Below are 12,259 nucleotides of genomic sequence, written 5' to 3' on the forward strand. Positions count from 1 at the left end.
AAATGTCTATATTTTTCTACTAAAAACAAAGCACTTTAAATAGAATTTCTTAATTAAGTTTAATTTCTTTATAGCACCTGTATAACTCGAAACCTCTCTATCTCGAATTTTTCGCCTTTCCCGTGACATTCGAGATAAACAGGTTCGACTGTATATGTATATATTTGTGCAACATATGTATATATATTTTGTATTCCTGTAGATCCTACTCACAATGTGGCTACTGTGTCGGCAAGTGCTTGGGTAATTGAAGGTGTGAGTCGTAGCAGGAATGCACTCATAAACGGTGATACAGAAAATTATGATTGGGACTCTGGTTACACATGCCACCAACTGGGAAGTGGTGCTATTGTTGTTCAGCTGGCTCAGCCATACATCTTAGATTCTATGAGGTTTGTTTTTAATGAATGTAATTTTAGATGATGTATGGTTCAGCCATACATCTTAGATTCAATGAGGTTTGTTTTTAATGAATCTATTTCAATGAATGTAATTTTAAATCATGTATGGCTCAGCCAAGATTTAATGAGTTTTGTTTTTAATGAATTGAATGACTATTTCAAGGAATGTAATTTTAGAAACCCAACATATTATTTGGGTGAAGAAAGTGTTTAAAGATTTGAAGTTTTTACTCTTTCAACAAATAATTGAATTTGTAAAGTATTTAGTTATCAAAAACGTAGTTTAATGCCCTTTGTGAGGTACCTTGGGAATAATGTAAAAAAAAATTTAACAGGTGATCCTAGGTACGATCAAATAAGATCAAACTTGGTACAAATGTTAATTAGAGTAGATAACACTCTGGGGGCATACATACAAATGCAGCGATTAAACGGAAACTCTTCTGACCGAAAGAATTATCCTCTTACCAGAGGGATACAATAATAGCGAAGTTTAATTCCATAAATTGGTTTTAGAGTAATTGCAATAATTTAATAATCCGCAATAACTATTTACAATGATATTTATTTAATCCCTAAAAAATAGGTTTTATTTTTTAATAGAAAAAGAATTTATGAAAAAGCCTGATTATATAGATAGAAAATAACGTTTCAGGGGCATAAGTGAGTCCGCTTTGCAGAGAAGGTACATAATGGTTTATTCATGGGGAGTTAAAAATATGTTCGTTTTGTAGGAAAGTCCGTAAAGCTAATTCAGGTGTGGAGATTCCAGATTTAAAATTAGATATGCTCCTAAAGCTGCAGAGTTTTTGGTTAAAATGTAAAAGTTTAAAAAATTCATATATATCTAGGGGTTGCATAAATGTTATTATAAACTTTATGGGGAGTTAAAGAACATCATCAGAATTTAAATTACATAGGAACCCTGCTTGGAAATGTCATTGTGCCCAGCTAGGGCTTTTAGTTATTATAACCTGTGCTGAAAATATGTCACAACATTTATGTGACCCCCTGTTGTATATAATGTTTTTAAACTTGTATATTTTAACAAGAAATAAAACATCTTTTAAAAGAAACTGTAGCTTGGGGAGAGATAAAGAATGCTGAATTGAATCAGCAACGTGAAAATATCTGCTAAAGTCTCTTGCAACAAAAAATTTTTTTATGAATGTGTGTTTCTCAATGTCTGCACGTGGTGTATATGACCCAGTTTTCTCTGAAAGCATATTAAAAACTGTGAAGTACCCAATGTTTTTAAGTGGAAGGTCTTCTAATTCCCTTGATTTGATCATTGATTTATGCGAGAGGGCAGGGAAAATTAAATGGTAAAATTGACAGTTGCGACAAGGCGACTTACGATAAAAAATTGCAATTAGGAAATTGCTGACAATCGCCACTGTTTTCTCTGAACTCTAAAGTTTGCTTCATTTCATATTTATTTTTATATTAAATTATTACTATAATTTTGCTTTTTCAATATAGATTGTGCTCTATTAATTTTCAATTTTTAAGATATTATTTTTAATGAAAGAAAAATAAATTAATTTATTTTATACTGATTCAAAATTTCAGGGAACTAAATTTTATCCTGGGGGGTTTAATTCAAATCAAGTTAATTGCGTATTTTACTTTTTTATTAATTTATGAGCCAAGAAGCTAATTCAAATAATTAAATTAAAAGAACATAAGGGTATAACAAATAAAAAAAATTCAAAAGTTACGAATTATTTCGTAACATTATTACAGTTGGTTATTAAAACATCTTTCAATGCACATCAGACATAACCAATTTAAAAATTACTATCTGGTAGTGCTCTGTAATTCTAAACTCTTTCAATTATTACTTTATTTAACTAATTATAAATACTAAGCGGTGTTGGTGGTGGTCAAGCGTATTTAGAAAAATCAGTTGAGTACGTAAAAACTTAATTTTAACGTAGAAAAATAGATTTCGGTCGACTTTTTAAATTTTCCTGGTGATAAATTACTCAAATTATTGGTGTTTGCATGATAATCAATCTCTATTTGTAGAGGGGGGAAAAATCACACTTTTTACGCGAGAATATATTTATTTAAAGAAAATATAATTCAATGTTTGCGCTGTTTTTAAAAAAAAGTGCAATTTATAAAAAAATAAGATTCTTAAGGGCTCTTATGCGTAATGACAGTACTGAGTAAAGTTTAATTAATTAATATATGTTTGTATCCTCCATTAATTAACCATCAATCAAACTGTGCTTTTCCTGTCGTCAGGACATAAATCAACTCCACTCTTTTGAAATAGAACACCCTGTTTATATCATTTCCTAGTAGTTTTGCAAATTGTATCTTTTGACACTAAATTTGGGAAACTTTTTAAAATTAAAAATTAGAGAACTAGAAAATAATTGTCAATATTGACTAAAAGCTTTTCTTTTGAGAACTAAATTTATATGTGAGAATGCTACAATCATTTTTCATATCATAAATAATAGTCATCCATTGTAAAAAGATTAAAGCTGCATTCAGGAGTCCTCAGTACTGAAAGATTTTAAGCCTGAAATAAAAGAAAAGCTTATGAACAAGTTTTACACCACAAGCATAAAAACTTTTATTCCAGAATATGTACTGAAAGTCATTTAAACATTTTCCTCCATGTAGAACTCATATTGAAAATCATCATTTATTTTTTAATTGTGTAATTTGCTTAGAAGTTTATTCATCCCTTGTTAAACTTCATGACTCAAAAGAACACTAAAGTTGTCATTGTTTCTTATGTTGTAGGATGTTGTTGTGGGATTGTGATGATCGAAGTTACAGTTATTATATTGAAGTGTCCACTGACCAACAGAATTGGCACATGGTCATAGACAAAAGGAATGAAGCATGCAGGTAATCATTCATTTTTCATTCGTTTCAAGATTTTATGATTGTGTGTTACTCTTCTATATTATTTGAGGCTTTCATTTACAGTAGAAGATAACGCAATTCTATAAAACCACATCTACTTTACAATCTCTAAAGCAAAGAAAATTAATACATTTTTTGGATAACTTAAATTTTTTTTTCTGTAAATAATAAATACTTAATAGCATGCTTTAGTGCTTTAAAATTTTTATTTAAATATTATTTCAAACTATTAATATTCTATTAATTATACTATTAATAATCTGTAAAAGATATATATATTTTCATGTTCATAAGTGAAATAATCTATTCAAAGCAAAGCCTCACATACCATGGTTTGTGTTATAAAGATTTTCTACTATGGTTAGAAATGTATGCAATTAAAAGATATGACACTTTTATCACATAAAAACACACAAAAAACGGTGATTAATGCAAACAGTTTATTGACAAATTTCAAGTCAGGGAAAAATACTGCAAAATGAAAAAAAAAGATAAGTAAATAAATAATAATAGATAAATAAAAAATATTGAAATTTTAAAGGGGGACATATCACTACTTCAGCGCTCGGTGTGAGTCACTTTTCTCACTTAATATCACTATTTTAAAAAATAACTATTTTTGAGGCTTAGGCAATAATATAACTTTTTTTTTTCATTTGTGTTTCACAAGATTTTCCCCATTTCAATAAAAATAAAGATTTCACATTTCCCTCATTTAGCTTGTGATTGTACGGTCAATCTGTTCTAGCAAAGAAGTACTCGCCCAAATTTGTGGGATGTGTGGAAGATTGAATATGTGATGAAAAATGGCAAACTTCCACTTTCAAATGAATCTCTTGAAAAGCAAGAGAGCCAATCACTGTATCGAGAAAAGATTTTATTAATCATCTATTTTAACTTTCGTTTTCTTAGCTGCCAGGACGTGAAATTTTGTGTATTTCTCCTTGAATTAGTTTTTCTTTTTCTATGGAATTCATATGCATCTTAAAAGTGCTTATTACATCTTAACTTTGAATTATAAAAATTAATCACCCTTAAAAACTTATTTTAGGTTTAAAGTGCTTAAATGTCCTCCCTTTTTCTTTTTAAAAAAAAGCGTAATTTTTTTTTTACATATGTATTATGTTTATTTATTTATTTATTATTATTTTTCTTTCTAAAATTTTTTATTATCATTTAGAATTTTTTCAGCCCTTCTTTATGTGGTTTTTAAAATTATGCTGGTTTTTTTTATTTTTTTATCATGTTACGACACGTGAATTTCAAATTTTGGTTATTATTTTTTATATTTAAATCTGATTTTTTTTAAATTCAAATACACTGGAAGAACTTTGATTTATGACTAACAAAACTTTATAAATGTTTAATCAATATTAAATTAAAATTAAAACTATATTATAAGAATATTTTAGAAGCTCTAACAACAAAAAACAATTTTTCATTATAATACATAGCTTTGAATGAATAGCAACCATTTTGAAACAAATACATGATTGAAATTTAAAGACTAGATGAAATAAGGAATTTAAAGAATACTTTAACTATTAAAACAAAGTTTCCATTACCAAACAGTAAAATCTATTTTAAAATTGTGAATTCTTTTTTTCCCTCTTGATTTTTAAAAGGACAAAATAAATGTAACAGATTGTGTTTATGAATGTAGTCATTCATCAAAAAATAAATATTTATTCTATATATTTTTATGTTAAAATATTCATTTTTAATCCTATGTCAAAATAAGTTAAGCTAAAAAAATTTTTTTTTTAAATCTATGTACTTATTGAAATTTTTTTTCACAAAATTTCTTGATAGAAAATCTGAATTTGTCAAAGACTCTGTAATCATATTATGAGAAAAAAATACTTAAATGTTTACTTTAATCTGTACTTTCAATCTCAAGAGTCAAGAGTTTTAAAGATGTAATTTCGATTGTGTTAGAATTTAACACATACCAAGAAAGAAAGTAATTTCGTTAACTAAAATTAATTTATGCAGCAATAATAAGTTTTAAATTTAATGTAGCAATTTATTTAAATAAATTTTGAAATGATTTCAAATAAATTTTTATAAGAACATATATAATAAAAATATCAATAATTTAAACCACTGTTTTTTAACTTTTTAAATCTATATATATATATATATATATATAAAATGAGTTGATTTAAATCAACAAACTCTGCTAATGGTTAAATCAGATGTAAAAGAAAAGATAAATTGCTTAGAATTTGTAGTATGTCTACCACTACAAAAATACAATTCCAATTCACTAGTATCTAAGACATGTTAACTCGATTCTATGTTGGAGTACCTTTACATAGACGAAGGTTGACATTGTAGATAACTCTCCCCATAAATTCTTAGTACTTTAACAGACAAAGAGGTTGTATTGATATGCTTCAATGATGCTCTTTTTTTTCGTATACAAAGAAAGTATTTGTGTTATTTTCATGTTACTTGTCCAATTTTTCATATCAAAATACATACAGTATCCACTAAAACAGTATATCTTGAAGAAAAAAAAATTGGAACTGGTTTGGTGGTAATAGCATAGTTGCCAACTGTACTGGAGTTTCTCCTGGTTTTTCATATATTTTTGAAATTGAGAAAAAAATTGAGTACCTAAAGTTTCCTACAAAAAATCCCTTTTGAAATAAAATGTTTATTGTTTGCTTGAGTATTATAATAAGTATTCTTCTCTTCTCATTGGCACGACAGCTCAGGATGGGTCTTGGCCTTCTCAGCAAGCCTATGCCAAGACATTCTTCCCTTAGCCAAGGTTCTCCCGTTTATAATCCTTAAAACTTGTTGGTCCTTTTCAAGGCAGTCTAAATATCTTTGGTTTGGCCGTCCTCTTTTTCTTGTACCTCTTGGCCTGGCACTGAAAACCTTTTTGCTTGTCCTACTATCCTCCATTCTTATAATGTGGCCTGCCCATTTAATCCTTTGAATTTTGATAAATTTAATGACATCAGGTTCTTTATATGCTTTGTAAAGTTCTGTGTTTGATCTTCTAAACCAGGTACTGTTTTTACTTATTCCACCAAAAATGCTTCGCAGTATTTTTCTCTCTAATTTAGCTATCATATTTTCATCTCCACGGGTCATTGTCCAGGTCTCACATGCGTATGTAAGCTCTGATCATATAAGACATTTATAGAGTAACACTTTTGTTTTTCTTTTTATTAAGCTTAACTTAAGATATTTTCTTAGACCATAAAAACACTTATTGGCCATCGTGATTCTCGTGTGTATTTTTAAATAAGTATTTCTAATACATAATGAAGCGAACCTCATTTATAGAAATCAATTCAAAGCATTTTTTGTTATAAAATAAATGTAACAGTTCATTTTTATTCAGAACTCGTAACTGTAAAACTTAACTGTGAACTCTAACAATCCCTATGTGTGAAATAATTAGTTATATTCTGTAAAATCTACTTCCTATCCATGTTGGCAGCTATATAACAGCAATTAGTTTGTTATAATGCTGGCAAGATTTATATTGGACGAAAAAATTTTCGTACAATAGTTACTTACCACACCAATTTTGATTAGTTTGTAGTGAAAAGGTTAAGAAATTTTAGTTTTTTCCTTTGACAACATTTGTGTGATTTTAAATCTATAAATAGTTAGTGTTAAACCTTTTGTTTGTACAGATTACTTTATAGTTTTTGTTTATCTTAATTAAATTTTCTTTAATTATATAGTTTTTTCCAAGAAATGTAGATTTATTACAAAACTAAACACATGAAAATAAATTTTTAAAAAAAAGGAAATCCTAACTTAACAATGGTGTTAATCTCCACTATTTAAATGAGACCTTCCTATTAAAATAATCTCTTTTTTGCAGGGCGTGGCAACTCATTACCTTTCCTCAGAGAGCTGTTGTTTTTATTAGAATTGTTGGCACCCACAACACTGCAAACGAGGTGAGTTCATCTCTTATTGTTAATTACTCTTAAAAAATTTTACCAGCATTCTACAAAATTTTCAATATTTGGATATTCAATGCAATTAAAATAGATTTTTCATGTAACCCGCCTAAGCTGAATTGAATCGAGTTAATCGTAGACGAAATAATACTTGAGTCTATAGCCACACTGAGATAAAATAAAAACCTCTGCGAACACTTTCAATTAAAAAAAAAATTTCTTCAAGCAATAGATTAACTCTTGTAAATAGTTACAACCCTTTTTGTTGCCACCTCAATTTAGTGAAATTTTGTTTAAAAACCACAGATTTTTTAAAAATGTTTTAACTTTTCGAAACTATCTTCATACCATATCTATCGTACCACATACTATACTTCATACCATATCTCTGTCTATCATACTACAGGGGATAGTTAGGTAAAAAACCAAAAAAAGCTGAAAATAGAAATCCAAAAATTTTATGTGCAAAAATAGTTTTGAAATATTTGAAAAAAGAAAACTGATAATGTTAACAAGAAAAAAGAAGTATTTATTCAGTAATTATTCGGAATAAGTATTCACAGAATGTATCAACGTTTGAATAAAAATATCTATGCAAGATTTTTTTTATTTTTTATTAAAATGGTAAGAATATCAATCTTAGGATTTTAAAACTGTGTTACTGTAGAACCTCTATTAACCGAGCTTTGATTAACCGAGGTTTCTGTTAACCGAGGCAAAAACGAAGTGTAATTTTTTAAACTTTTTTTTCTTCACCTTTCCAAAATGAGCTTGGAATAAATTCTACACATTTTAGTTCGTTGTCCGTATTACAGACACTTCTTCCCCACAGAAGCACTCAATTTCCAAGAAATATTACACTGAGAAGACAACATTTACGAATGCTTTGTTAACAGTGGTCATGTGACCCTATTGAATACCAGATGATTTCCTTTTTAAATCTTTTTAGCTGCGAAACATAAGTTCATATATGTTTATTTTTATCATTTAAAAAACTTTCTATTGTTTTTTAGTTTTAAAGTAGTTAAATTCGCAAGCACGGAAGGTTTTTATACATGGTTTCTATTAACCGAGATTTCCAATATCCGAGGTACTAGTAGTCCCTATTACCTCGGATAATCGACGTCTTACTGTACAAATCTTAATGCTTGATTTTAAAATCGTGTTAATACAAAATTTAAGTCGCATGAACACGAATCATAATACACTAAAAAATCCAGGAAAGACCACCGCTATAGTGTAGTAACCTCCTCTATTTATGACCACTTTCGGGAGGCACAAAAATTTCTCCGTAGATTCTGCATTGAAGAAAACCTTTAGGAGAGACCATGAAAACCTTTCTCGGTGCTTAGACAAACTCCTGCATAAAATGCAGAGAAGGCCGAATAAGGAAGCATGAAAAATATCAAAACAAAACAAGTAATTAGATTCAAATCAGTGTTTTCACAACAGCACGAGAATCTCGCATATTTTCTTCTTTTCTCGCATTAAAGAATGGTTAACGTGAGAAATTCGCGCACTCTATTAATCAATTTCAAAATGCCGAATCTCACGAATTTTGGAAAAAATTTAGTCTTCTGCCATTTTGAATAAAATCCGTTTCACTTTTCTTTCATCTGATCTTTCATTATAGTTAAGAAAAGTTAAGATTTTCATTAAAAAAATATTTATTAAAATACTAATATAAAATCGAAATATAAAAATATCAAAAAAATCCTATGCTACTTTCTAAAGAATGTATTTTTGCGTAATTTAAATTAAAGAACAGCTTATTTCGTTGTATAGATCATGAGAAAAACGTTAGGNCTTTCAGAACACATTTCTCTACAACCACGTGTTCACCGTAGGTAAGGTTTCTTCATGTAAGATGTTTAAATTTTTTGTTTTTGTGCATGAATGTAAGATGGACAAATACCTTGTAACGGCAACATCTTCTACTCCTTAACGGACAAATGAAACTGAAACAAATGTTGTTAGAAAGAGTCAAAACAAAACAAATACGGATATTTTTCAGCTAAATAAAAAAATCAGTTGAGAAAAAAAAATGAGTCATTTATCATAAGTTATTTAGTGAGCTCTATTTTTAGCTGTTAATGAATTACCAAACTCCCTTATAGACAATTTACAGCAATTTGCAAAAGTTAAAGACTGTGAAAACTATGCTATACTGGAAGATATAGCATGAACTATGAACATGGAAATAACATCAACGAACTTCACTATTCTATAGCAGAAATAATTGAAAAACCTATGCTGGCAGATGTAGAGGATAGGTCAGCATCTGTTGCGAGGTCACTTAGCACCCAAAACCTATTAAAGACAAAATTTCGTAACAGATTGACTGATAGGCATTTGAGCAACCTAATGAGAATAGCTGATAAAAAAATATATGTAGAACATTTTCCATGTGATGATGCAGCAAAAATATTCAATGCTTAAAAAATAATATGTTAAAAATGCATTATAATTAAATAAATATTTTTTTTTCCAAGTCTATTCGTGTTTTTTTAATTTTTAGAAATCTCACTTAACTTTTTGAAATCTCACCCTGTTTTTGAGAAAGGGTGAGAAATTCTCTCCCATTTTTTTTTCTGTAATGAATACATTGCAAATGTATTCAAAATATTTTTGAGTGGCTCTTATTTAGAGAGCTACTTTTGGAGATATCTGCAAGAGATTGATAACCTCATGTTACAGTGTACTATTTAACTAGCATCTTAGAAAACTATAAGATCTTGAAGCAACCTTTTTTTTTCCCCCAATTTTAATGCATTACAAATATAAAAATAATCTATTTTAAATTGCTTTGTAAATTGAGAGCAATGGTGTAGTTATTAATCATTTCTCCCATTTTATATTTATCTGTTGGGTTTTTTATTAAATTTCATAACGACATTGTCTTTCTTTTTTTTATGCAGTCACATTTTTACACTGGTTTGGTTATTCACTTTGTTATGTATTTTTACTCATTAAAGAAATGTCTTCTTCCCAAGTTAAATATTTGACTAGAGGTGTTTTAAAAAGAACCAAAATATTCAATGCTATTGGTTTGCTCATTATCGCATTTCTGTTTTTGTCGGGAGAAAATGGTAACTTCGTTAAGTCATGAAAAGTTCTTGGAATTAGTCATGGAAAGTCATGAATTTAAAAATTAAAATGTAGCTGATACCCTGTATCTTATTCGATAATTATTTTCCATAATATTCGTAACTGGTATTTGTCATTAATGATCTCAGCATTATCGTTGTTAATAATTATTGTATATTTAACCATTATCCTACATTCAATAATAATCTTAAGGGGGGACCCCACACTGAGATGGTAAAATATGAACGTTTTTCTTGGATTTTTTTTAAGTAATAGAGACAATGCAGAGACTCCTTGTTTTTTTTTTAATATTATTTAGTTACAAGTTAAGTCTATTTTAAAAAATTTTCTTTTACAAAATAATAAAAAAAGAGTTGGTGGCAGTTCCCTGTGTGACTGGTCATCAAAAAGTAGCACCTCACTGGCCTCTGGGATTTAGAAGTCCTGAAACATAGGAAAAAGGATTTTGTTTAGATTTTCTGAAACATAAAGACTTTATCTAAAAAGTATCTTAGCGGTTTTTTGATATTCGCAAAATTAGCGAAATGGCGGCAACTTGAAAAAAAAGTTAAGATTTTCATTTAAAAAATATTTATTAAAATACTAATATAAAATCGAAATATAAAAATATCAAAAACTCGAAACTCGGTACAAAGACTCGAAAAATGCAATAAATTTTTTTCCGATTTTTTGAAATATTCAGGGTGGGGTCCCCCCCTTATGTTTGATGTTTACTGCAAAATAAAGTATTTGTGGGGACACATTTTGTATGTGGACACATTTGTTGTGGGAATTCATGTATTTAAAATGTTCATTAAACAGCTTTATAGAAAGCACCATTCATTGTAAAAGGAAGAACCTAGGAAGATGATATCTCTCTACTAGAAACCTTCCAGATTATATTTCACCTCAAATTTCAAAAAAGTAAAAATTAAAGATAAAAGAAAGAAAAAGACTTTTTTTTTTCATCTTCATATATGAAAAGTTGTTGGTAAAAAAAAAGACACTTAATGTTTATTTTTCTGGTTATTGTCTGCAAAATTCCTGTAATGAATTTCATTTGAAGAAACAGAACACCATAAATTACAATTGTGTTCTTTAACAGGGTTCCCACAGTCCTTAAAAACTATGTATGTACACATATATAACTTAAAAACTATATTATGATGTGTGAATTTTGAATTTGAGTAATCACCTATCACAATATGTGTATGCACAATACAGTGGAACCCGCTTAAAAAGTTCCCTTTTAAGAAGTTTTCCCGCGTAAGAAGTTATTTTTTAAAAAAACCAATTACCATAATGTTAAATTTACTTTTATAAGAAGTTTTTTTCCCGTTTAAGAAGTTTCCACTCCTAATTTCAATTTTTTAAAATTTTATTTAAAATGTCTTATTTAGTTTTAACTTGCCCTTACAAACACATGTATGGGTACTGACCACTGACCTTCATCACTCCTTTGTTACAAAGAAAGGTGACTTATCAGGAACAGGTGTGAGCAAAGGAATGTGAACCTTTAGATGAACTATGAAACTGATAAGAATGTAGGGAATAGCTTTGTCATTGTGTCCACCTTAAATGAATAGCCTGGTGACTCACGAACTTCACTGCTGTCCACACCCATTCAATAACTGAAGAGAAAGATACATCTAAACATTTAGCAGCANATTTACACTAGATTTTAAACAACTTTCCAATTATCCGAACTTTTCATTATCCGAACCATGTTCGGTCCCGGGCAGTTCAGATAATAGGCGCTCTACTATATATATATATATACATATATATATATATATTTGCTAAATTAATTATTGATAAAAGGAAAAAGTTCTTCGAATGAGTGTGTTTTTNTTAACGAAAAAGTTTTTTTTTAATGAATTAAAAGTATTTAATTTTCTGCAAATATACTAATTTTTTTATGTAAAAATTTAGTGCTAGAACTCTAAC

The 12,259-nt window shown here is 28.5% G+C and overlaps 1 protein-coding gene across 2 annotated transcripts in view; it reads left to right on the top strand.

The window, feature by feature from the left end:
• The window catches only part of LOC107440963 (BTB (POZ) domain containing 9), a 43,803-nt gene that overhangs the window by 30,614 nt on the left and 930 nt on the right, over positions 1 to 12,259 (top strand). For both annotated transcript variants that reach the window (XM_016054064.3, XM_071186353.1), the window contains exons 9-11: positions 203 to 392; positions 3,165 to 3,272; positions 7,144 to 7,222. In XM_016054064.3, coding sequence (XP_015909550.1) covers positions 203 to 392; positions 3,165 to 3,272; positions 7,144 to 7,222 — 377 coding nt within the window. The remainder of the gene's footprint in view (positions 1 to 202; positions 393 to 3,164; positions 3,273 to 7,143; positions 7,223 to 12,259) is intronic.

Source organism: Parasteatoda tepidariorum, chromosome 10 (genome assembly GCF_043381705.1).
Source record: "Parasteatoda tepidariorum isolate YZ-2023 chromosome 10, CAS_Ptep_4.0, whole genome shotgun sequence".
NCBI classification, from domain to species: Eukaryota; Metazoa; Arthropoda; class Arachnida; order Araneae; family Theridiidae; genus Parasteatoda; species Parasteatoda tepidariorum.